This window comes from Sceloporus occidentalis, unplaced genomic scaffold, assembly GCF_023333645.1.
Source record: "Sceloporus occidentalis isolate IW3139 unplaced genomic scaffold, rSceOcc1.0.p SCAF_4, whole genome shotgun sequence".
NCBI classification, from domain to species: Eukaryota; Metazoa; Chordata; class Lepidosauria; order Squamata; family Phrynosomatidae; genus Sceloporus; species Sceloporus occidentalis.
The window spans coordinates 22,783,107-22,810,009 of record NW_028316984.1 but is presented as its reverse complement, the minus strand read 5'-3'; the positions used below and the strand labels follow the sequence as shown (position 1 = coordinate 22,810,009).

Genomic DNA, 26,903 nt, shown 5'->3' with positions numbered 1-26,903 from the left:
TAGAATGTGAAAAAAAGGAAAGTCAAGAGATGCAGGCAGACATAGCTGTCTAATGGGTGAGGTGATATAATAATAGTCTAGATATGAAGCGAGTAACACAAGTTATTCATCCCCCCACTAGAGAAACACACAGAGCTTCCTTTTTAATAAACAGAACAACACCTCACAGAAAGTCTGAAACTTAAAGTGCAACCATTGTACACCAATAATAAACATCACAGTACAATAACATCCAAAATTCACAACAGTGATATCTTTATTGGGCCAACCAAAAAGCACAATATGCATGATGCAAGCTTTTGAAGCTCCACTCCTCCATCAGGCAAAAGTGTTAACAATCATACCAGAGAAAGAAAGAAAAAAGATGATGTTAGAGTCACAGATCTACATTTTGTTAAGATGTCATTGTTGTTTTCTCCGTTAAGATGGTATGGAGGGATATCTATGCAGGCAGAGGCCACTTCTCCTTTTTGGCCATGTGGGCTCTGGGAGACAAATAGTTGTAAAGTCCAGGAAATAAAACTGAAACACCACAGTCATAACCTTCACCGTATAAAGATTAAACCATGGAATAATCCTGGTTGTGCACTTCCCACATTAGCCACTGGATGGCAAAACAAGAGTAAAGCAAAAGCTAAAAGCCATCATTCTAAGGAAGTATCTGCATGGCCATGGCTTAACTGCTGCCCTCTGCTGGACACACAGACACACACACGCTCTAAGAATATACAATTGCCTCTTCATAGAGGTTGGCTTCCAATCCCAAAATTGATTCCATTAATTTTTTAAAATACACACAAACATTTTTTTAAAAAAATTCCCCAATCATTATTCCAGATTTATTTTTGAACTGCTCAGCTGGAGTGATTTTTGAAATGTCATACTGCAACAGAGCTACAGTGAGAGTGGCCAACTCACAAGACGAGATGTTGTATGTTTTTAAATGATTTTTATTATTTTATTTATTATTTTAATATGGAAATATTTTAATTGTATTTTAAATTTATGGTTATCTTTTTAGCTAATGTTGATTTATTGTTTGTCAGCTGTCCTGGTTCCTGTGCTGAGAGAAAGGCAGCATGATATAAATGCAATAGATAAAAGAAACAAATAAATAAGCAAGGCAAGGTTCAAATTAAGCATTTTCTAGATTATATCTTTCTAACAATACAGTCTCATGCGTACTTACTCAGAAGTGACTCCTATTAAATTCACTGGAACTTACTCCCAAGTAAGTGTGTATGAGATTGCAGTGTTTACCACTACGCTCCAGAAAACTCCTCCAGGAACAGAATAAAAGAGTTGCATGTTCTGTCTTCGGTGTCTAGAAGATCCAATTCTGAACCCAATTCTGAACCCAGAATCAGTTATGCAAAATTGGAAAACTAAATCTACATAATTTTTGCAGAGCACAACACCAGGTGCAGATAGCAGAACTGGGAGTTAATGAGAAACAACTGGGTATTAGGAAATCGGGATTCAACAATGATGAGGAAAGTGACCGAAGCCCTTATCACTGAGTATGGCTGGACCCTCTTCCCATCCCCTTCACCACCTGATTCAGATAGTCTTCAGAGAAGACCAGTTGCTTTTAATAGATAGTGTGTGGGTTTTCAGGTGCCTCTGCTCGCTGAAATAACATGCCAGAGAGGCTGTGCAGACAAGTTTCTTGCACCCTTGGGGCACACAGTGGTGATAGACTTCCAGACTCTGCATGTACAGCTAGTATGAGAAAGGCTTCTATGTTTGTACATGGGCCATGCTGGTTGAGAAAACTATGGTCCAAAATACTGGGTTAAAGTAAGCCAGTTTCTGTTAATTTTAATATGATAAACATACTGTAGAGGTGATGAACCTCTGGATTTCAGATGCTTTGGAACTACAACTCCACAGGCAATGCTGGGTGGAGCTAATTAAAGTTGTAGACAACAATAGCAAGGAGGCCCCAAGGTGTTTTACAATCAAAAATATATACAGTTATTTTCTAGCTTCATTGGTGTCCATTTCTTAGTTCAGTTTTCCTAAAAGAGATCTTAAGTTGCAATGTTTTGCATTTAATTTTTTTTAAAAAAAAAGGTCTATCACATAAAGATACCACCTCTAACCCTCCAAAATTCACCAACACCGTTCATTAATGCATAGGCAGCACAACGCTTACATTCTTCTGGCGTAAACCCAACTAGCGCAGTCCCCACTGTGCTGACCCCATGGTTTCTGGCCAGCTTCTGGATGGAAGCTTCTATCAACTGTGGTGAGACATAGTAGTAAGTTCTCCCAAGAATGCTATATGAAACATAGCCCAGCTCTTCCCCCGTAGCCAACTGGTTGTCACTCTCATCAAAACTTTCCACGTTACATGCTATTTCGATTTGCCCATTGTGTGGGAAAGCCATCGACTGCACGCCCTTCAGGCCTCCTGTGCTGGTTCCTCGGATGGAGCCTGCTATCTTCTTTGCCATCATCAAGTCTTGAGTGTCTACAGTCACATTGCAATTCATCACATACGGACTGGCCCCAACACCTGAGATGAAGAGAAAACAACTCATAGAAAATATTGACAGAGAGTAGTAGGGAAATCTGGAAAACCTAGGTGCAAGTCACTGCATCACTCTCCATACACACCACAGCTTGGAAACATGTTGCAAAGCTACCCTGTTACTCCTCTTTTAAAAGGAAGGTATTTGTGAACATAATTTTTTACTTAATACTTTAGAAGTATTGTGTTCTTTTTAAAAATTTATTAAATAGAATAGACCCTTGGTATCCATAGGGGTTTGGTTCCAGGATCCCTCCATGGATAGCAAAATCCATGGATGTTCATGTCTCATTATATACAGTGGGGCAGTAAACTAGTGTCTCTTATATAAACTGGAAAATTAAGGTTTGCTTTTAGAATACACACACACAGTGTGTGTGTTCAACCCGTGTTCTGTTGAATCTGTGGATAAAGATATGGAGGGCTGACTTCCATTAACTTCCAACTATTCTATTAAAAAGAGCACTAAAGTCAATCTCTCCTTTATTTAGCCATTTATTTGGCAAATTAGCTAAGTTTTATGTCAAAATTCTACTACAGAATAGATGTTCTAATGCAACCCTGTCAGTTGCTAAGTTCTTGTCTTTCGTAATTAAGATTAGAAAGAAGGAAATTCCTATAATTGGCCAGAGTATCTAAAACGTTTTTGCCAAGTATGTCAATTTTACTGTGATCATGGAATGTTAAATTGCATCCTTCATAATATTGTACAATTTCTGTTTGCTTGTATTGATGGATCCATGGACTTTAATAACAAATACCAATACTGATAAAAATGCAGAACACATACATGCACCCATTTGAAGATTCTTCTGCACAGCCAGTTAACTGCCATAAGCCTGACTAAATAAAAAAGGCTTTAACTGCAGGCCAAAAGTCAGTTTATTTAGTAAAAAATGCATATTTAGAAATAGCCAAAATCAGATCAAATAACATTTTGAAGTTATTTATTTATTTATATCCTGCCTTTCTCCCAGCATGAGATACAATGAGTAATAGGCAAATGTTACTCATTGCTTAAAACATACACACTTAAAATTATCGTTGCAGATTATTCTGCTCTTATAGCATGAAAAGCTATGGAAGTTTAATCTTTCCTTGAAGTCTTTGTTTTACTCCTCTTTGAAACTCTCGCTCATTGTCTTGGAAACTTATGATCCATACCCTTCAGAGGAAAACAAAGACCTTTACAGTGGAGAGAAAATAATGCAAATTCTCAAGGCCAGACTGTTAAGGTGGAAGAAAAATAAAAACAAATGCACTCATTAACATCTGGTGTGTGTTCATTCTGTGTAAATGCATTTAACAGGACAACTGAGAAGTATGCCCAGGAAAGTCTGATTGAAGAATTCTTGTGGCAAGAGGATGTCTAAAGCAAGAATATGGATTCAGACAACCCACTTTGCTTCATGCAGAACATGTCAAATTTGTTTAATTCAAGAGTACTTCTAATTCTGTTCTTTTGCTAGTCTACTTCCTCCCACACACAAGCAGTTAAATATTTAACCAGCTTCACTGACTTCACTGCCTCAATCCTCAACACTTGAAATGTTGTCATTTCAACATGTTGGATACAATTAAATGGAGCGCAATCCCCTTAAGTTGAAATGAAATCACCCTTTTAAAATGACTTAAAAACAAAACTAGATGACTATTATTATTATTATTATCATCATCATCATCATCATCATCATCATCATCATCATCATCATCATCCAACCTCTGCTGGACTTAACTTCTTCCCCCTCTGCCACCTTTGCATGCCCTGTCTTATTTAGACTATAACCCTGATGACAGGGTACTGTTAAATTAAAAATTTGTAAGCATGTCTGAGTGCCTTTAGGCAGAAGAGTGGGGTATAAATACTTGAAACAAACAAACAAACAAACATCCTTTCCCCCAAACTTGGGATTCAAGGCTGCTTTGATACAAGGAATTGGAAAGAATAAATGGCACATGGGAGTTCAAGCATGACAGCAGCCAACTACCACTTACGTGATTGTTAACTATTAAATTGCAGGTGAATGCAAACTGCAACCTCATAAGCTTTGTTTTAATGTGTGTGTGCTATTTGTCCTTTAACTGTGCAATGTTTCTCCTCCAACTGACCTCTCCCCTCTCACACCATCTCTTAAGCATTTCATACAGGTGAACACCACAACCCATTTCTGCTAAAAAGCAGATATTAGGGGAGCAGTAATGTCACCTCTCCTTAGGGTGCACCCCTCGCACCCCTCTAATGATGCCACTGCCCCCCACCCTGTAGCTACATCTCTGCACACACATCAGTGGTTGCAGTGAAGAACAGAAAGGAATAAGGAATAAAGGAATAAAGAATTGCTGTCTGCAGTTGCATATCATACCGGTTAAGCCGTATCTTAAAGTAGGTGCCAATCCTATATCAGGATTAATACTAGCTGCTTTAGAAGCTCTCTGGTTAAACCATCCCAGCTGTTTCCTTCTTTGAACAAGGCTTTGCTTCTTTGGGAGGTCTGCATGTCCAAAAAGAAATATGCTACATCCAGGGACACAATGAGCCAAGCTCTCTGCTATATCTGAAAGAAGAAATAAAGGGGGAAAAGTTTTGCCCAGTTAGAACACTCCTCCTAATGTGGTGAACTTGCTATTGTTGTGTGCCTTCAAGTCACTACTGACTTTTGGCAACCCTATCATGGGGCTCTCTTTGCAAGATTTGTTCAGAGAGGTTTTTCCTTTGCTTTCCTCTGAGGCTGAGAGTGTGACTTGCTCAATGCTGTTCAGTGGGCCGTCAAGTGAGGTTTTGGACCATGGTCTGCAGGATTACTACACCACACTGGCTCTCAATGTGTTGAACTCCAGGTCCCATAAATCTCAGCCAGATATGCAGTCTTGATGACTATGGGAGTTGGAATTAAATGTATCTGGAAGTTAACAGTTGCTGAAGATTGAACTAGGAGAAATGCAGCTATACTAACACTACTCCAGGGATGGATGAGAAGATGTTGTGCAAAGTACTTTGTACTCAGAAACGGAAACAAAACTACCATGAATGATTGAACATGATATCAGTTTTTTTTCCTTTTTCTTTTCTTTTCTGGAGACCAGAGGTTTAACATCCCACTCCCAGTCCAGGGAGTATACTGTAGTTTCCAAAAAGACTACAAAGGCTAGCACAACTAAAATATAAATCACAGGTCTACAACAGACCTTTTTGCGGGACTGCATGTGTGTGTAACATGTGTGTGTAATCCCTCATTTCAGTTGCAAAGTGTAACTATCACAATGTGGATGCTACTTCCAGATGAGGCATCACCACAATGTCCCTTAAATCTATAGTTTAAAATCAACTGAGTAAACCTGATAGAAGAGATAAGTCTTTAATACTGTTTTAAATTCAGGCAGCATGTTTAGCTGTCAAATCTCTCCTGGCAGGTCATTCCACAATCTAGGGCCAGCTGATGAAAATATCCTCTGGGTGAGAGTTGACAGTCTGCTCCGGTTGAGGTAAGTGGTCCCCAGAGGACCTGAGTGTATGGGGTGGACTATACAATTCACACACAATCCTAATATATAAGTAAATGTATCCAGCTCTGTCTAGAATGAAAACCTGCCATCCTTCCCTTACTGGCTTGTTCCCAGACCCTCACACCTGTTTCCCTTCTTTTTCTGTCTGCCTTTCTCCTCTTATATCTGGTTGCTTATACAGCCAGCAACAACTTCACCTGGGTCAGACTCTCCTCAGTGCCCACCCCATCCCTTTTCTCTTTCCTTCTGTTCTTCCTCTTCTCCCTGAACCCAACTGTTTTTCTTTCTTTTCTTCCACCCATCCTAGCACTCATTTAGCCTCTGCAGCAGTCTTGAGTCTTAATGAAATGCAGATATTTAACAGATATGGTTTTTCCAGGAATGAGAATTTCAGAGTTTGAAGTATCTGACCACACAGTGGCATTATGCCAATTTGATGCCTCTTTAATTGCCATGAATCCACCCTACAGAATCCTGGGATTTATAGTTTGTTGAGGCACCAGAACTCTCTGGCAGAGAATTCTAAATACCTCACCAACCTATAAATCCTCAAGTCATGGCAGTTAGAGTAGTATTAACCTCCTCCAATTGTGCAGTGTAGATTCACCCTGTAATTACCAAAATGCACTGATGTCTCAGAGCCATGGCCACATCTCATCTGCAAAAATGGAACAACCATACCAACATGTTCAGGGATAAGTCCCATTGAACTCAGGAGAGTTTATTCCCAAGGAAAATTTTAAAAGGAAATGTTAGGTTTTGCTAGGAAGATTCAGAATTTTGGTTTTTGATGTGTAACTTAGATTTTGTTAAGTTTTATTTCTTTTCAATTTGTGTTACTTTTATACTGATATTTAGTTCATTTTGTTAAATCTTGCTTTGTAACATTCTGATGATCAGCAAATCCAAACCTGCTCTTAAAGTAATTGAGTATATTATTGCAGCCCAACAGTTCCAAACATGTGATGTCAGTATGCAGAAAAGTGAGCATCTACTGGAATAAACAAAGCAGTTTGGTACATTCCTACCTAGAGACATAGTGAAAGCATATTTAGGCTTTGCTTGAGTCATTGTTACACAGGAAGCATAGACTCATTCCACACTACTGACTCCAGTTTGTTCCAAACCCTCCATTTATTACAAACCATCCCACTCCACCCTATCCATTTAGCTAGTGACCATGTTAAGGCCTTCCTGCTGGACCAGGTATGAGGAGCCTATAGGTCTTCCAGGCAACACTGAACAATAAATTCCATGATGGCTCCCTACTGGCTAGGCTGTCTACCTAGGTTTAATAGGAATGGCAGCCCAATGGAATCTGGAAGTCTGCAGGGAGAAATTGAGATGTTACATTTATGCTTACTTCGAGCCACTGTTCCACATTCCTCCAAGTCGACACCTAACAATGGGTAAACAGGCACCAAATCCACAGCCCCAAGACATGGATGAATTCCAACATGCGCCGCCATATCTATGGATGAGAAAGCCTCCACGCAGGCAGCAACAACACAGCTGCCTAAAACAAAGGGGAAAAACATATTGTGCATTTTCACCTCCCTCTCTGAAAGGGAAACTAGAACTTAGTCTCTGCTCCAAAGTACTTTAAAAGCAATATTTCATTGAAACACACACACAGAGGATAGAGAATATCATTGTTGCAGTCTTTTCAAAGTGAAAATATGACTCTTCTTTCTTATTTATACTGAGTGTAAGTTTTTTGAGAAATTTCAAGGTCTTGGATTTCTTACAAACCTACCCAACTTGAAGAAGAAGGGTTCTTATCATATCCTATGAACATACTTCAGGACCATGCAGCAAGACAGCCCTCTTGTTATCTTCCAGCTTTGCTATTGAAACATAATCTACAAATATTTCTTATCTTTTATTTTCTTTTTAACCAAGTACTAAGCACTATCTTGTTAATATTTACATCCACTTGACACCCCCTTGATAACTTTGTCTGGCAAACTTGCTTTGATTCACATCAGAAATTTCCCTATAGAATGTTCCTAGGATAAAAGACAAAACAGAGAATCTTCTATTCTGCTCCTCCATCATTCAGCCAGATTTCAAAAGTGAGCTTGTCCATTGAAAAGAATACTTGGCAAACTGCTGAGAAAACAAAAGCAAGCTCTTGAAAAGTAAGCTAATGTTTAAGGACATAAAATCTGCAAAATGCACCCTTGTTAAATCTAGCTGAATTCACCCATTTCCATCAATTATAATTACAGCTGGTGCTCAACTTTTGGGGGTTTGGGAATGCGGGCCAAAGTGGGGAAAGTGAGAATATTTTAATACACACCCATTGCTGCAAAGATCTGTACCTCATCTCAAGGCAGCCTTCACTGCATCTCTGTTGATGGTCTCCAAATCTTTCCCCCTGTGCCTCTTAGGATTATGACATTGCTGCAGTAATCTCCTTCAGTATCATTGTCCATCTCTTGAAGAGAAGGAAGAGAAAGATGATGATGCTAAAGGAGATTTTTGCAGTAACAGGATCAGGCCTGCAGTAGTGTCCCATCCCCTTCTTGCCCTTCTTCAGCTTATTTCCTGCCAAAAGCCCCCTTTAGCCCACGGGGCATGCCATCCATGACCAAAGTGACATCTGCCCACTGTTCACCTGTCTGCTCTCTTGTTTCCCTCTCCCTGGCTGGCTTTGTTTGCCTTGCTCAACCTGTGTGCTGCTCCACTAGACCTTCCAGCACCCACCATTTGCTCAGTGCATCTGTACCCTGCCCACTGCCCTCTCGCCCCCGACAACAAAGTTAAGCTGAGGCCAGAAATAAGAAGAAGAGGGGCACAGGGAAGTGGGTAAGAAGTCAAAGGGCACTAGATGTTGCTGCTTCTGCAAATGCCCCCTCCTTCTCACTGCCCCATCTTTCTAGCTGGCATTGGCTTAACTCAGTGATGCACTCGGGGAGCAGTGAGGGATGAAGGGGCTGTTAAAGTGAGGCAAACAGAGCCAGCAAGAGGGAAATCCACCCCCTTCTGCCTTTACCTTCTCAGGCCCTCAAATATGATATTAAGGAGTTGCCAGTCATATTTGGGGGGGGGGGGGGGAGGTGGTTCAATGCCAGGCATGGGGGCTCAATTTAGTGATGATTATTAATTTTGAACCATTTCTACACTCTAAATATATGGATAAATTTTAATATAATTTTTATTGTAGCTCATTTATCTACCAGGAGATATCCCAACTTTGCAAGTAACGGGAAGCCACAATCCCCTACCTCCATGCTAGTGTCTTCTCTCTTTCCCTTCCTCACCATTTTTCTTCCTCTGTCCTGGTGCCTTCTGTCATTCCATGTACTCACCACCTATTTCCCTTCCCTGTGTATTTTATTTATATATTTACAGCATTTATAACCTGCATTTCTCCCAAAATGGGATCCCCATGACCACCACCTTGTCAGGCAGCAGGAACTTTTCTGTCGCCTCTCTTTTAACTGTTTGAAGAGGATGACAGCCCTGCAGAGGAAAACACTACAGGAGTTACCTAGAGACCCTCTGGAAAAATGACATCCTAGGCAAGATTGTAGTTTAAGATCAGATCATTAGGAAAGATTAAGGAAGCCTGCTCCCACGTGGCTAATAGTGGCGTTGCATGATTTAAACAGAATTTAATCAACTAAAATGAATGAATTAAAAAAAAAAACAAATAGATCCAAGGTGCATGCCCCTAGTGTCCCTTGCTATCCATCCAACTTTCAGTTGTGTAGGTACCATGATCGTGGAGCTTTGATGGAGAGAGTCACAATCATGGAACACCTTTTATTATTATTCTACACTTAATGAATATGCTGCCCTTCAGATAGAAACCTTTTGTAATGGCTAACAAAATTTTAAAACATGACAACAATAAATACCTGTAACACAATATTTGACCACACAAAACAATTAGTGAAGCGATTTTTTTAAAAGAGCCAGAGAAAACTCAATATCAAAAGCCTGGACAAATAAGATTACTTTTTACTGGTGCCAAAGAGATGCCATTTCTGGCCTTATCTGTCTAAGACAGCCTTCCCAACCTGGTATCCTCCAGCTGATCTACAACTTTTATCATCCCAGAACAGCAAAGCAGATGATGGGGGCTGAAGTCAAACACAACTTGTGAACGTCAGGTTGGGTTGCTAACAAATAAGTTGTCTCTGCTGCTGCTATATGCTTTCAAGGTGTTTCCATCTTATGGTAGCCCTAAATCATCCCTGTCACAGGGTTTTCTTGGGCTGAGAGTGTATGACTCACCCAAGGTATTCCAGTCAGTTTCCATAGCTGAGCAGGGAATAGAACCCTGGTCTCCACAGTAATAGGCCAACACTCAAACCACTATGCCACACTGTCTCTATGTTGCCCCTACATAGCATAAAAACATGATATAAATGGTAGGGGAGACAAAAGGAAGGCAACTTAATAAAAGACAACATATTTTGGCACTGAATTAGGGTAGAAGAACCTAACTGCACAGTGATGGGATTAATATGTAACTCCTTCTCAACCAACATTGGTTTAATATGCTCTCAGGTTTTCTTGATGAGCACATTAAAAGTCCTTTTTAGTATTTGAGGAATGAGCTTAGGAACTGATGCTTGGAGGAAAGAAATTTTAAATCTTCATTTCTTGGATACTGTAGCACTGCACACTCCTATGTAAGTCCTATTAAGCTCAATGGGACGTAAATGGTTTGAGTGTTGGACTATGACTCTGGATACCAGGGTTCAATTCCCTGTTCAGCCATGAAGCCCATTGGGTGATCTTGCAGATGTCATACTCTCTCAGCCTCAGGGGAAGGTAATGGCAAATCTCCCCTGAACAAATCTTGCCAAGAAAACCCCATGATGGGTTCACCTTAGGGTTGCCATAAATTGGAAACAACTTGAAGGCACACAACACACATACACACAAACACATGCAAAAATGCATATAGGATTGCAACATTAATATCTCAAATGCATCCATCAGAGGAAGAAAATAAGTATTTCTCTCTCAGAGAGAGAGAGACAGAAAAAAAGAGTGAGCGAGAGAGAAAGTTTTAAAAATACTTACCGAGCCTGTCAATGGGAGCAGCTATTGTTATTACTGATCTATTATAGTCGTAGTCAGAAAATATATTAAGAACTGTTGCTTGGAGATGCTCCTGGCCTATGAAGAGAGAAGAAAGGGATATGTTTTGTGGTTAAAATACCAACTAATGGCATCTCAGTCAGTTCAAACTGATGTAACATACTAAAGCAGTAGAACAAGACTGGGGGATTGGTAGCCCCACAAATGCCGTTAGACTGCACCTCCTATCATCTCTAGCCACCCAGGACCATTGTAAGGGATGGGTGCTATAACCCAACAACAACTGGAGAGCCACATGTTTCTCAGTCTGGAATTTCACCTCCTTCCCATCTCTCAGAAGTGTTATTGAAAAATAGACTTGGTTTTGAGGTACTGAACAATTCATTTATCCATCAGGGAGTCCCTTTTGCCATGTTACAGCTTCCTAAAGGTTGTGTTGCTTTAAGTAGCTCTGCAGGCAGAAATTCAGTAGCAGTGTTGGAGGAGGTGAGAGCCAGCATGGTGTAGGGGTTTGAACACTGGACTACGACTTTGGAGATCAGGGTTTGAATCTCTGCTCAGCCACAGAAACCTATTGGGTGACCTTGGGCAAGTCTCACACACTCAGCCTCAGAGGGAAACAAAGGTAAAATTCCTCTGAACAAATCTTGCCAAGAAAACCCTGTGATAGGCTTGCCTAGTGTCTCCACTAGTCAGAAGCAACTTGAAGGCACTCAGCAACAAACTGGAGGAGATGCAGGGCTATGGACTCCTCTCTCTCTCTCTCTCTCTCTCTCTCTCTCTCTCTCTCTCTCTGTCTGCAAGTGGAAAGAACATACAATCCAGACATACAAAAGAAAACATATCATTGTAGCCTAAAAAATTCAGGAAGGAATGGGCAAACTGGGGTTGATGGGGTGTATTTCTTGCTGTTTTTCTTTGGGAGGTCAGTCTGGGAAGGCCTGCTGGAAGAGATCCATCTTGACAGCCTTTTTGAAGGCATTTAAGGTGGTAATAAGGCGGATCTTTTCCAGCAAGCCATTCCACAATTTTGGAGTGGCAGAAAAGAAAGTTCTGTGCAGCCAGTCTGGCTGCAACAGATTCTTCCCAGAGGATCTGAGAGTGCAGGGTGGGTTATATAGGAAGAGGTGCTCCTGCAAGTAGCCTGGACCCAAGCCATGTAGGCCTTTAAAGGTAATAACCAACACCTTGTACTGCACCTGGAGGCTAACTGGCAGCCAGTGCAGAAATTTTAAAACAGGTGTCATATGGTCAAACCTGGATTTCCCGATGACCAGCCTGGCTGCCATATTTTGGACTAATTGAAGCTTCCAAACTTGGCACAAGGGAACCCCCTGTAAAGCGTGTTGCAGAAATCGAGATGAGAGGTTACAGTGTGTGTACCACTGCTTCAAGGTCCTCCTGATCCAGGTAGGGTTGCAGCTGGCATATCAACCAAAGTTGATAGCCTTTACACACACACACACACACCCCATCCTGAAAATCCAGTGTTCAGGAATAATGTAGCACCAAATCCCTAGAAGAGGGGTGGGAACCATGCAGCCGTCCAAAGGTTATTGGACTATAGTCCCAGCAGCCCTCACCAGCACAGCCAATGGGTAGGAATAAGGGGAGTTATAGTCCAACAATGTCTGCAATCCTGCATGATTGCCACCCTTGCCCTTGAGACTCCAGTCCTGTGGCCGCTGCAGCTTTACACATCCAATGAAACAAGCCAGCCTTCAGGACAATCCCAGTGTCTTCCCTATATGGCTTTCCTCTAGGAAACAGATATAGCCATTCTCTCCTGTATCTTAAGAGGGAATCTGACTTTAGGCCTTCAATGTTGCCTAATAGTTTATTCATACTGTGAATTTCAGGCTAAAGGAAATATTAAGGAAGAGAATTGTCCTGCAACTATGTGGACAGAAGATTACCACCATGAACGTGCTAGTTAGCGAGCTACAAAGTAATAGCTTTCTCTTGTATAATGGATCACATTCAAAAACTCCACCACCCCAACAGCTGAAAGGCTACAATTTGCTAAGACTTCAGAAAGACAGGGCAGGAAAATGCAGCCCAAAACACAGTTACCATAAAATCAGACGGCTGGAAGGGACATGTATATTATTAAATGTCATGTCTTACCGAAAGTTTAGAAGGCTACTTTTCTAAAACATAATCACCCACAGTTACAGTTACAAGGCTCCCAAAAGTACCACAACAGCTGTACATTTTAAGAAGTAACTCTTCACTTTCCACTTTCTCAAAAATAACTGAACAGTTACTTTTAATTACTTTGAAACTAACATGAATGCAGCAACAAAAATCACGACACAGCAAAGACCCCGTGATACCCTTCCTCCACATCTGTAACCATAAAAAGTATGCTTACAAGTTAGTTTCACTAATAAGTAGTCACTTAGCAAGCTGCTGTAGCTATGTCTCTTGTTTATACCTTCATTAATGGGGAAGGAAACAAATTTTAAATTATAAATAACTAGTACTATTTGTTTTGTAAGCTGCTGCTTCCACGTTCTAATGCAAGATAGGAAGTTTTATAACTATAGCATCCCAGACTGCTTAAGGCAGGAGTGAGCAAGCTATGGTTTTCCATATATTGCTGGACTGCAACTTCTGTCATCCTTTGTCATTGGCTCTGTTGCCTAGGGTTTATTGTAAATTGATGGGCAAGAACTCTGCTTGAGACCTTGAAGAATAGCTGCCACTTAGAGCCCGCCACCCTGGACTGGGTAGACAAACAGTCTGACATATATAAAACACCTTAATCTATCACTTAAGATTTATAACCATTCACTAGACGATAGAACACTGTTTGCTTTGACCACTATTATTCCCTCTATCTCCACCATTTTTGCATCAGCACCACTGCTTAAGTAGCCCAATTTAGTAAAAGTGAAGAGTCACTTGGTTGAGGGAACTCCATGTTTTGTAAAAGTATTTTTTTTAAAAAAAAAATTTTCTGGCGGGGGGGGGGGAACACTCCCAGACTGGGGGATGAGGGATCCCAAATAGACCAGTGATGACTGGTTGTGTTCTGTGGTCACAAACGTTTCAATGCCAAGCAACCCTGGAAACCAGAGGAGAGCTGGAATGGAGTTTTATGGACGAAGGCCTTGAGTGGAACTGTGATCAGAAGCAGTCCATGCTGCATCATTCTGCTGCAGATCTCACTAGTTTATGTCTCTGCATTTTTCAAGCAAACAAGAGTCTTGTGCCCGACTATTGTTCTGACAATTCACTCTAGGGTACAGAAAACACTAAATATCTTCCCTTTTTCCCCTCCTAGACATGATTTTGGTTCAGTTAACAGTATCAGAAGCCTATGCACATCTAATGAGATCAATGAGACTGACTCCTAAGTACTTGTGAACAGGATTTCAGGCTATGTTGTTTACTAGAGTAAGAAAAGATTTGTGATAGAAGATAAATAAGCAGCTTAGAATGAAACAGATATACCAGGACTGGGCTACAGAACAGAAAGTGACACCAGTACTACACGGTGTCTGTTGAACTCTGTGCAAACATAACACTGTCTCTCTACAAACAGCAGCCTGCAAATTAAAAGCAGCTCTCAGAAATATACATGCCAGCTCCCTCCATCTTACCCTCGCTAGTGTTAATTCACCCAACAATTACTTGTTGTTAGCATTCAAGACTTAGTGTTTTATATGCATCATCACTAGCCATGATGGATGGGAACCATATTTCTTTTACAATAGAGCTGGGGAACATGTGTGACTTCATACTGTACAGAATCTGCCTTAGAGTCTCATTGCACTCTGCTTCCAAAGGGGCTTTGGGCCTCACAAAGGACAGAGACAAATACCTCAATAATTTTGGGTTTCATTTAACTTACATTGTAGACCACTTTGGGTGTTATATTGGAGGAAAGGTGGGATATAAATCAAATAAATAAAATTGTAAGCAAACACCTCACACACAAGACACAGACTGGCAATGCTTCTCTTGCCCTGCCTGATTTTCTCCTACCTTTGCCTAATGGAGAAGTCAGTAAACTTTGAAAGCTAGCATGATTAATTTTGTAACTTTTGGGTGGCCCAATAAAAATTATACTGGATTTTAGTACTCCTAGGAGATTATCATATGTGGCCTTTAAACCTCAATTCCCCTGGGAAGGCAACAGCATCGGTGATACTGATGTCACTTCTGACATGTAGCTGCCCTATCTCCTACGTGTCTCTATTAATTCACTGAGGAAACCTGTGAATTAAACAACAATCGTGCAATGCCATGGGTGCAGAAAGTATTTTCCGTGGCTCTTGAACAATTGGCAGTCATGTGGTGTCACTGTGCCCTCCTCCCACCTTTTTCCCATCCCTCTATATTTTTATTAATTCTCTGTTTTTTGCACAATTCCTGACCTCTGGGTAACCTTGGCCAAACCATACTCTGAATCTTAGATCAAAGCTGTTGGAAGATTTTTACATTCCCTTTCCCACTCCTTAGATAGATAGGGATCTCCTGCATGCAAACTCTCCTCTATCTCTCATTCAAACTAACCATGTGATTCATGGTCATTCCCACTTTGGGACTAAGAGGCTGTACAGATTGGCCATTAAGGCTGGCCTGAGGGTGGAGTTGGGGTGTGGCATCCATGCAATGCATGGCCCAACTCCACCCCCAGGCAGACATGACACCACGCGCCGCACTGCATGGCAGGCAGCATCATGGTGCTCCTCTGGCACTGTGTTTAGATGACACAGCACCAAAGGAGTGCCAAAAAGCCACTGTGCCAGTGGCTACAGCGCCCTTTCCACAGCACAGAAAGGAGTCACTTTTTGCAGCTCCTTTTTTGTGCTGTGGAAAGGTAAGATCATGGCCGCAGCATGCAGTTGCCACAGCCCCGATCTGGCACTAAAAGGGGCGGCTGCAGATCACCCCTTAGGGGCAGTCTGTACAGCCCTTAAGAGACATTCTCTCAAAGATTTCAACTGAACTGCATGTTTTCCATCTTCCTCCTCTTTCAGCTTTCTTTTGAAAGAAGGAAAGATAAATATTTCTCTTTACATTAATTATTCACTAGCTGGATTAGGATATAGTTTTTATGTAAATATAGATTCAAGTCATTAGTAAACTTTTGTTTTAAACTACAAGCTATGTGTTTGTTAATCAGTCTCAGTTCTTAGGGAAGTGTAGGCCCAGGACAGACCGCCAAGAAACGGCGGCTTGTCGGTGGTCTAGTTTCCTCCACAGGGACAGCACAGCCCCCAAACGGTGCACCATGACTGCGGAGGAAAAAGAACTCGGAAAAAACGTGTTTTTTTCTGGTGCCGCAATGACGTCGCAAGTGCACCAATGGCCGTGCAGCAACATGCAGACACCACACAGCATTTACATAACAATGGTGGTGCCCATGTACACAGGGCACCACCATTGTTACGCCGTGCGGTCCCTAATCCTAGAATCAGCACCAGTATGGCGCAAAAGGCCGGTGTGTACCACGCCATAGTTAGAGAAAGGCATGTTTCTGCTACTCTAGCTAGACCTAACAGGCTTGGCTTTGACATTTTTTATCTTTGGAAAAACTGATTCCCCACTAATTTTGGAACCAGATCCCAGTAGTATTTCAACAGAACATAATTCAAAGTACATAATGCAAATTGGGCTGGATCATCATGCCTACTCTGAAACGTTCTAATTTGTTCTTACCATTATCCTTACAAACAGCAGCTTTTGCGATTTTCTCAACAACATCCTTTCTTCTTCCTTCTGAAACATTTAGCAGACAAGCGGCAAGGCGTGTCCCTACTCTGCCAGAAGCCATTTTTATTCCTGAAACAAAAGAAAGCAGAGAGAATCTTCCTAATCGCATGAAACAGGCACATGTTCCCAGTAACATGATTCAGAGCTCTTTTTCGCGTCAGGTGAGACAGCTATGTATGCTATGGAATTCTGGGGTGAGAGTTGTGTTGTTGTGGCACCAGAGCTCTCTGATGAAAAAACTAAATAGCTCACAAAACTACAGATCCAAAAATCCCATTGCAGTGAGCCATGGGAGTTAAAGCAGGGTCAAACTGCATTCATTCTGCAGTGTAGATGCAATCCTAGGTGTAAACAATTTTCACGGTCTAGCCCATGCTAACAATCTAGTGACTATAGGAAAATTTCATGTGGGTGGGCAAAACTCTTATTGAGGAGACAATGCCATCTGTGGCCCCCTACTCAACCATATCCCTGAAGGTATACTAGCTGAACTAAGGCTGCTCTAATGCCTCAACAAACTACAATTTCCAGAATTTTATACCAAGCAGCTATGTAAATTAAAAGTCGTCTCAAACCAGATTATTTCTATAGCACAGATTCAGCCTAGGAAAGGAAGAAGGCATCCCTGCATTGAGATCCTAAGAGGCAGCCTACTTACAGTGGGTGAACAAAATAATTCTGCTAAGCAGGTTGAGGTGGTTTTGCTATGGATCAGATCAGACAGTGTTGACACAACTCTGCAAAACACAGAAGCCCAGAAAGTTAAAAAACATTCACTGACAGCAGCTTCCTCCTCCTTGCCAGACTTTGAACGCACATGACACAAAATCCACCCACCTCTTCTAAGGCCAAGTTTTCTGTCCCCGCCTTCAGACATATTTATTTCACGCCTGGCTTTTTTGACTCTAAGGTTTGGAAAGAAGGCTGGCAAAATCTGCCCTGGATGTTGCCTGGTGGTACTTTTATTTCATGCTGCAATCTGAGCAGCCCTATAGAGTCCTTCCTAGCCAAAAGCCTAGTGGAGATGAGGATGGGAAACTTACTCCTCTTGCCCACTTTCTTCTGTAGGGAGCTTGTGGATGCTTGTGAGGTGGTTTGGATTGTTACTGATTTTGCAATATTTATTTATTAGTTTTTACATATAAGTTTCCCAAAATACAGAATAATAAAAACAATAACTTATGTACATGTATAATACATTTTCTCCCCACCCAAAATCATAGAGACATCCACCCACATAACACAACACAACACAGTAAAGGGTTTTGTTTTGTTTTTTGTCTGTTGGCAGCGTAACAGCACGGAAGTGAAGGATGCAAAATTCCAAAATAAAAATGTAAAAACACGGGTTAGCTTCACCTCAAGCTGCCCTTCGACTGGTAAAGGGGCCATTTCTCACTCTGTTGAGTGTATTCATGGACTGGTATGTGTTCAATATATAATAAAGATGTTAAAGCATGGAGAAACAGGCCCTGGTTGGTGCTGCAGATATCTGGGCATCTTGGTTGGCACCAGAGCATTTTGATGGCAGTAGAGAAGACCATGTTCCAGATGAGTACCCCCCTTGCCTCAGACAGTGGAGAATTTCAAACTAGGTTACTACATGATTATGAGATATATTTTCCTTTCAAAAAATAGCAATTTTCCCCCTTTAACTGCCCTCAAGGATCAATGCTAAGGGAAGTCTGGGAGCATGGGAGAAAATCCCACCACTCCCAAAATCCCTATTAGTGTAACGCCTCCCTTCCCAACTTCTTATTACTTTTGCACTGAAATTGTATGTATTCCATGATCTATGCAGCCAAAGGCTTTGCTGTAGTCCAGTGCTCCCCAAACTGTGCCCTTTAACTAGAGACTTTGGACTTCATCTCCCAGAAGCCTCAGCCACGTTGGCTAATAGCCTGGGATTCTGGGAGCTGAAGTCCACAGTCCCTTAAAGAGCACAGTTTGGGGACCAGTGCTGTAGCCCATAAAGCATCCAAGGCCTCCTAATAGCCACTCCCCACGAATGAGCTCAGCCAGAGCCTGGCTGCTTTCAAATACTGATATAATAAAAGGGGGGGAAAAACTAGGCTTTTGCACTATTTATTGTGGAAGTGTGCCTTTAAGACGTTTAGTCTCCCAGCCATGGCGCCCTTTCCCGTCCCTCGCGCGCCACCTGTGGAGGGGGAACGTTAACTGCCAATCACAGCTAGGGGCGACTTCCTCGCCACGCCCCCTTCCCCACACTCACCACTCTCCTTCAAAGCGTCTCCTCTCCCCCTCGCTTTCTATGTCCGCGCATGCGCATTGGACACCTAGGCCGGCCGCGAAGAGGCGTTGTGGGCGGGGCGCACCCTTCTTCCTCCACTCTCTTCCGTGAAAGCGCCTCCCCCCCCCTCTCTCTCTCTCTCTCTCTTTGCGCGTGCGCACTGGGCACCTAGGCGTTGTGGGCGGGGCGTGCCCTTTGGTTGGCCCGTTTCGTTTTGGCTGCGGGAGCCGTTGGGGGAGGCGGCGGCGGAACGTGAAAGGGGGCGCGCGCGGCGCAAGGGAAGGGAGGGATCCATGAGCCGCCAGCGCTGCCCACCTTCGGCCTCCTCCTCCTCCTCCTCCGTCCTGAGGGGCCTAGTGGGCTCCGCTTTCCTCTGCCTGGCGCGGACTATGAGCCTCCGCGGAGCTGCGCCCAATGCCTGCCTTTCAGGAGGAGGAGGAGGAGGAGGAGGAGGAGGAGGAGGAGGGGGAAGCACTAGCAGCAGCAGTGGCTCCGGGGGCGGCCTCTTCAGCGCTTCCTCCTCCTCCTCCTCCTGCTCTCCTTCTGCTGCTCCTCCGCGGGTGAGGCTTCCGTGGCTGCGTCTGCCGGGGGTGCCTGGCGCCCCGCCCTCCCGAGCCAACGACGTCCTCCTGCTGCTGCCCTCCCGGGAGCCCCCTCGCCCCCAGCACCACGTCCTCTACTTCCCGGGAGACGTCCAGGTAGGGCTTCAGAAGGACACGGCTTCTACGGTTCGGATTTGAGTCCTGGGATGTATCTACATACGGCTTTGCACTTTGGGCTCTTGCCTCGTCTTTTCCTAGCCCCCTCTCCCCCCGCCCCCCATTCCCACTGGCTGTGAGAAATGCCACAATACCCAGAACCCACAAAACAGGGATCCCTTTATTGGGCCAACCCAAAGGCACAATGCACAGGAGTCAAGCTTTTGGAGCGCCACTGATTTAAATGAGGCATGCACCCTAAGAATCCGGAAGCTGCACCAAAGCTGCCCTCCAGCGCTTAGGAAGGAATGGAGGCCGGACTCTTAGCACCCATGCCTCATTTAAACAGCATACCTCCAAAGAGACCCCAAGCAGCTTTATTTGGCCAGTCTGGAACAGGCCATAGATTACTTTAGCAAACCAAAAAGGAACTTCCCGTGAGATCCGTCTTGGGGCCACTAAACTAGCCCCAAATGTGCTGCAAGATCCCTTTGCCCATTGGAGTGCCTCCTGGGTATGGGCTGATCCCCCTGGAAGAGTCTGCAGCCTTTCACCTTTCAGTGAAAACCCAAGGTTTCTCTCCTGGACAAAAAGTGAGGGCGCATGAAATTGTAGGTTTGCAAATTACAGATATATATATATATATATATCTCCTTTCACAGGCTGTTTGCTAACTTTCCCTTCTCAGTCCCAACCAAGATTTTTTTTCCTTTGAGGGAATGTAGGATAGAAAATCAGAACCATGGCTGTATCCAAACTACAGAAATATTTCAGTTTGACACTACTTTAACTGCCTCGTTCATAGGGTCTCCATAAGTTGAAGCTGACTGGATAGCAGTTAACAACAATAAGGCACTTAAACACACACAAGAAGCAAAAACAAACAAAAAGCCAAGTTGTTCTAGGGCTCTTTGAACTCTTAAAGACTGAGGGGAGAGGAGTCAGGCTTCCTCTTAATTGGAGAGAAAATGGGCTGAAGATGCTGATTTTTTCCCCTTCCCTTGAAATGAGGAGTGAATATATGTTTTTGATTGTTTCTGCTTGTGTTCCAGGACAGTCTGGCATAGTTTAAGCTACTCACGTTGCCAGGGTTGGGTGGGGTACAGTTAAGGGTGCTTATGAAAAAATTATTAGCAAATTTTTAAAGACTCGATAACATATTTAGGTTGAGTGAAGGGCTTCAAGATTCCAGCTTTGTGGATCTTGGGTAATACATCCAAAGACACACATGTCATGTTATGTTCTGCTCTTCTGGAATTGGTTGGGAAATCGTGAACATGTCACACAGGCTCCTTGACACAATCGCTTGATATATCTAATTCAGCATTTTGTTGTTAATAGCCAGCCAAATCTCCCTATAGAGTTCATCCATAGGTTGTAATGCTGTCTGATTCCTATTTAGTTCTACTCAACTGTCATGCCTATTGGATGTCCCTTTAATCTATCATTTCTTTTATTATTTATTATGATTATTGTATATATAAAATCTATCATTTCTAACTCTTCTAAACTGCTTTGTAATTCCATAAATTTTATCCCTTGCGCAGTACAATTCTAGAAATGTTTCCTTGAAAGTAGGTGCAGTTGAGTTCGGTGGAGCTTGCTCCTAACTAAAGAATATGTATGTGTTACAACCAGTCTAATTAGATGGGAAGAGAGTAGCTTTGTTTAGCAAATGGAGGTAATAATTTTCAACTAAAGAAGCACGGGGAAAAACACTTCATTGCCTAAATCCACTAGACCCACTGAATCAGTTGCTGAAAGGTAAATCAGAGACAGAAAACAGACCCAGAGTTATAATCTCAGACATCTTAGTTTTATTTCAAGTTAGAACTTGCATGTTGTTTTGTGTAGCTTAAGTCTCCAAATTTGTTAACATACGCCTTGCTAAAAATTGGTTGCAAGCAAGATATTTTCCATACTTGTGAAATTGTCATTTATTTATAAATGTACATGATTTGCATGTTTCTCAGCAGTTTAGTATAAAATAATAAGTGCCTTTATCTTATTTTCTTATTTCAGAACTATCATGAAATTATGATTTGTCATCCAGAAAATTTCCAGTGGGAACAGTGGTGCTTAGAAAATGTTGCTGCTATCCTTGGCCGTCGTTTCCCTGGGAGTTACGTTTGGGTTATAAAATGTTCGCGTATGCATTTGCACAAATTTAGCTGCTATGACAATTTTGTGGAAAGTAATATGTTTGGAGCACCTGAACACAGTGCTGACTTTGGAGCCTTCAAACACCTTCATGCACTGTTACTTAATGCATTTAAACTTGCTCAAAACGTTCTTCTGTCTCAGAACAGTACGCATGATTTCTCCAAGGATACTAAGGCAGCTGCTTGTGAATTACCTCCTGTTGCTACTGCTAATGGATGTCCAAGAGGAGAAAGAGACATTGAACACTTCAGCAGTTCTTCTGTGGACTTTATTGAACCCTCTGTTGCTGGTGGAGTGTCATTCACTTTAATCGGCTTCAGTAAAGGTTGCGTTGTCTTGAATCAATTACTTCATGAACTAAAGGAAGCAAAAAAGGACAAGGACATATGTGCCTTCATAAAAAATATAAGAGCAATATACTGGTTGGATGGTGGTCATTCTGGGGGAAGCAATACTTGGGTGACGTACCCTGATGTGCTTAAAGACTTTGCACAGACGGGGATTTCAGTTTATGCTCATGTCACGCCATATCAAGTATTCGATACAATGCGGGCATGGATTGGGAAAGAGCACAAGAGATTTGTACAAATTCTTCATGAGCTTGGTGTAAATGTAAACAGCCAGCTTCATTTTGCCAGTGAAGTACCTTCCCTGGACAACCACTTCAGAGTCCATGAAGTATTCTGACACTAACTACATCAAAATGCTGTAGTAGCTACAAAAGACAGCTTTGATTTAACCGTTTGGGAATGTGCTTTCTTCTAAGCCCTGAAAAGGGAAATACTCCAGTGTGTGCTAATGCCTGCTTTTTCAGACACACCTTGATGAAAACCCAGTCTTGTCTTGGTTTTGCAGTTGAAGAGCCACAAAAGAAATCTCTGGCTGCAAGATAAATTATTTTGCTTTGTAAGATGCCTGAGGAAAAGCAATACTGATTTACCTGAAACTATTTAACATCAGATGGAAAACTTACTTGATGTTTGCTTTACTTACATGGAATTTTGTGGCCACAGTTTTCAGATCCAGGCTCCAAAACTAGTATCTAATGATTAAAGATCATTTTATGTGTCAAGTATTTCTGAATGATCCATCTTTTCTATTTAGAAGACTTTACTCAAGAACCAAGAGCAAAGAACTTTGGACTCCATTGTTAATGCTGTTGGGTTGGGGATTTTTTTAGCACTTTGGCATACCACAAACAATGCATACGTTGCTTATCTTGAGACACCTAAGTCTTCAGTGTAATGAATATAAATTACACTTGTTGGTCATTAAGGTGCATAGCTACTATACTGTTGCATCATGGTTGTTCTGCAGTTTCTAACCATAGCTGAACATCTAGTGAATGAGGTGGTTTTATAGACATTTAAAGAGTATTAAATGTCTTGTTATTTTTTTATGTGTGACCAAGAATGTATTATCTTATTCCTAGTCTAACATTCCCTATTAATTCTAAAGCTTGACTGAATCATAATGCAGTTTTGAACTTTGATATCTTGAAATTATTAGATCCTTTGTAATAACTGTGGCAAAGTATCTCCTTTTGAAAATCAAGTTACAGGTACATAGGGGATACTAATACAGTATTGTAAACTGGTGAGTGTTAGAATAGCATCTGTAGCATAAGCTTTTGAAAATGTTTAAACAGCGATTTACTGTAACAAAGAAACACCAAGAGGTAGTTTTTCTATAGAACGGAAACCACAGTGTAAAACCATCTTGATATCTGTGCGGTTAAGAACTGATTGAGAGTGATCACTAAGGTTAGTGTAGAAGCATTCACTAATGTGACTGACGAATAGCTTTACAATTAGTTTGAAGCTCATCATTTGCCAAACAATGTAATCTGTGAACGAAGAATTATCAAAATAATTAGTTTACATATCTAAGCAACGGTTGCATATACAGAATTCTTTTTCTTCTCAGAAAACTTACATGAACAATATTAATGTAGTAGAAGGACAGTAATCAGCCTGAAATCAACATCTAAATTAAAACTCATCTAACTTCATGGGGTTAAATATTATAGGTTGTAGCATATAAATAGCTTTGATTAAAGTCTTTCAGCCTGCATAAGTGCCCTGATGTGCAAGAGTGAAAGCAATTTCAGCTTTCAGTTTAAAAAACTCACCACATGGTTTCAGTTCATAAATAAGCAATGGAATTATTACAGTATTTCAGAGAAGAGAGAAACAAGAGAGACAAATTTGGTGTTTTAATAAAAACATGAAGCAACTTCGTCTGTCTGTCCAGAATGGACATCACTACTTAGTGGCTTTTTGTAAGCATTTAAGAGTTGCACATTGATGGTTGTCACCTGTTTTCTGTTCAGGGGTACATGTAAGAGGAGGTACACATCAAATGAGGAAACAAGTATGTGTGGCCTTTCAAGTATGGATAAATCCATGGATTGTGTAACCAGGATACTAGGATTCTCATACATTCCTTTTAGATGTTTAGTAGCATTTTGAGTTGGATGTAGAGGGATTTTGTTTTATTTTTAATTCCATTTTGCATTTTTGGAAATTATTTCACCAAATAATTTTAAAGCTTCCTTTTTATTTTGGGTGACTTAATTATGAGTTTTGTGACCAAATACTAAAATTTTGGCAGATAAAGTCACTTGAAAGCAGAAGCTGAAGATGGGCCGGAACAGTCATTTTTGGCTGGAAAAAGATTGTATTCCTAAGAATGGGTGAGGTTCTGTTGTATCTATCTGCTGAGGGAATGGCATTAGCCAGTAGTGTGACTTCTGCTCTACTCTTTGTTCTTTCTCCTCCCCAAATATGTCATCAAGGGTTGGGCAAATTTTGGGGAAAGTATGTGGGGAGTAAGAGAGATCACTGAAAAACATTGTATAGCCCAGTTTTCCAGATTATGAAGATGTTAAATTGGTTTTCTGTGGCAATAGATGTTTTCAGTATGGCATACAACTGCTGCTATTCTTTGACAGCTGTTTTGAATAAGCACTTTGGTCTTTCTTTTAAGAGGTGGTTTAAAGTGGTTCTGTGTGTTCCCCCAATTATAAACTGGCTACTTTTGTTTCTTGAAATGATTGGTGGACTCTTCGGCTCTGATTCTTTTCATTACAGTATATGAAAAATGTGCAGAAAATGTGAAAAAGAACATTGCTATAACTTTAGATAAAATATAAACAGTTCTGGAATAAACTGCTGATATTGGATAGACTGATACATGAGCACATTGTATAAGTTTTGAAATGTCTAATATTGATATCTGTCTGTAGTTTCCAACTCGGTGTTCTAAGTCTGCCCAGGAAAAAAAAATCCTTCAGTATTGAAAGTGTATTTCCGGTTGTTCCAGCTGGTACATAAGCTGTTCTGTTAGGCATATCACAGTATTTTTAGAAAGTGCTGCCTTGCCAAAACTTGTGAATTCCTAGTTAAAGCACCTATTTTCCATAATGCAAGATTAAATCTGCCTACTGTCTGGAGGGAAAATATACCAAATTCTGTTCAGAACTTGTCGTTCAGACCTTCAGATATTATCCCGTTAAACCAAAACTAAGCCTGTTTTCCATTTATTAGAAGTGCATTGTTAGACTCTTGTGATAGCATCCTGTTTTCTCTAAACTACTGCTGTTGACAAAAGGCTGTTGGGATAATCTCCCTAGTGTTGCAAGTCCCAGTTTTCCTCTCACAGATCCTTCATCCATTGGCAGTAGTGTATTCATTAGTACTGCATGCCTCATTGGATAAACTCACAGAACTTGACAAGTTACATTCTAAAGTACTCCACTGAAAAGAATAGGTTGAATCAAGTGTCATCAAAATGTTATTTGGCACTGGATTATTTTCCCCATTAAAAAATAATCTAATAACCAATAGCATGACAACCTATTCATTCTAAACTAGCCAGTGTGCTAGAAATACAATACAGGTTCTGTTAGAGAAATCTGTGGATGTTGCTCACCTTCTCTTGAACCAGTTGAGGCCTGTTCTGGACATTATTAATTGCCTAATTGCCTATTATAACTAAAACACCCATTGGAAAAATATAAGAACACTTTCAGCTGTATAAATTAATACTGAATGCCTAAAACCTTCTTAAGTATAATACACAATTTAAGTCATTTCACAATTTTGAACGAGGAGCTACTACTACAAATTTTAATTGCTATTTTAAAATTTATAAATGGTCCTTTATCCACAAGCGATCAGTGGACAACACTTATAACATTATAAAAAGACAAATGCAATAAAATAACATTAGAAGGTAAGATGTAAATGCTATTCAGTCAACCAACAACAGCAGTTATTAACCTTAAATTGCCTGGCGAAAAGGAAAAACATTGATTTGATGCTGAAGAGTGTGTTTGGTACCAGTTGCATTTCCCTTGGGAAGGCATTCCAGAGTTGGGTTGTTGGCACAGAGAAGGGACTCACTGTTGAATTTTACATTATTGCCACTTGAAGATCTTCCCTGGCAGATGTTAATGTTGTACAGGCTTTTAGAGGTAGTCAACTATATCTTGAACTTGGTTGCAAAAAGGGAATCAATGTAATTCCTTAATATTTTGTATAAGGCTCCATCTTGTTAAACTAGTCAGAAGTTTACTTGCCAAACTCTGCATGAGTTAAAGCTCCAGCAGCATTTTCAGTAGTTCCTCTCAACATTACAGCAGGGGTGAGAAACCTTTGGCCCTGCAGATATTTTCTGACCAAACCTCCCATAACCCCTTGCCATGAGCCATGCTCATGGGGACACCGAAAAGTTGCAGTTCAAAACATACTGGAGCATAGATCACAGATGAGGATCTCTTTTTTTCCATGAGTGGCTACAACTGGCAGGAAAAAGCTAGTAAAGCTAGTCTCTATTGACTGTCAGGGCAAATTCAGTCTATTTTTTTTTAAACAGCAACAATTGAAAGCCCCTGTATAAAAATCTACCTATAGTACTGCCATGTTGTCAGGATTCAGCTTCAGTTTATTAGTCCACAGCC

At 41.3% G+C, this 26,903-nt stretch overlaps 2 protein-coding genes across 8 annotated transcripts; one reads left to right on the top strand and one right to left on the bottom strand.

Moving 5' to 3' along the window:
• Nucleotides 1-152: 152 nt before the first annotated feature.
• On the bottom strand, nucleotides 153-19,422 carry FTCDNL1 (formiminotransferase cyclodeaminase N-terminal like). Of its 7 annotated transcripts, none has more exons than XM_089519478.1 (6): nucleotides 19,395-19,422; nucleotides 16,775-16,897; nucleotides 11,084-11,179; nucleotides 7,404-7,556; nucleotides 4,900-5,091; nucleotides 153-2,521 (listed from the first exon to the last, which is right to left on the bottom strand). In XM_089519478.1, the coding sequence occupies exons 2-6, from the start codon at nucleotides 16,887-16,889 to the stop codon at nucleotides 2,082-2,084; spliced, it is 996 nt and encodes a 331-aa protein (XP_089375604.1). In that variant the 5' UTR covers nucleotides 16,890-16,897; nucleotides 19,395-19,422; the 3' UTR covers nucleotides 153-2,081. The 7 variants fall into 7 exon arrangements, with proteins under 7 accessions (XP_089375604.1, XP_089375602.1, XP_089375598.1 ...); XM_089519476.1 differs by lacking the exon at nucleotides 19,395-19,422 and adding an exon at nucleotides 17,487-18,865; XM_089519472.1 differs by lacking the exon at nucleotides 19,395-19,422 and adding an exon at nucleotides 17,666-18,865 and having other exon boundaries at nucleotides 16,775-17,565.
• CUNH2orf69 (chromosome unknown C2orf69 homolog) lies at nucleotides 19,283-24,992 on the top strand. The gene is made up of 2 exons (XM_089519469.1): nucleotides 19,283-19,777; nucleotides 21,800-24,992. Exons 1-2 carry the CDS (start codon nucleotides 19,373-19,375, stop codon nucleotides 22,625-22,627), a joined length of 1,233 nt encoding a protein of 410 aa, XP_089375595.1. The 5' UTR covers nucleotides 19,283-19,372; the 3' UTR covers nucleotides 22,628-24,992.
• Nucleotides 24,993-26,903: the final 1,911 nt, after the last annotated feature.

Excerpts from the sequence above, each read along its gene's own strand:
- FTCDNL1 (XM_089519471.1), bottom strand. The coding sequence starts at position 16,964 with ATGTTACTGGGAACATGTGCCTGTTTCATGCGATTAGGAAGATTCTCT. Across the intron at positions 5,092-7,403 it reads ATGTGGAACAGTGGCTCGAA|ATATAGCAGAGAGCTTGGCT; the intron begins GTAAGCATAAAT and ends TTCTTCTTTCAG. Across the intron at positions 2,522-4,899 it reads TTTAAGATACGGCTTAACCG|GTGTTGGGGCCAGTCCGTAT; the intron begins GTATGATATGCA and ends TCTTCATCTCAG.
- CUNH2orf69 (XM_089519469.1), top strand. The coding sequence starts at position 19,373 with ATGAGCCGCCAGCGCTGCCCACCTTCGGCCTCCTCCTCCTCCTCCTCC. Across the intron at positions 19,778-21,799 it reads ACTTCCCGGGAGACGTCCAG|AACTATCATGAAATTATGAT; the intron begins GTAGGGCTTCAG and ends TTCTTATTTCAG.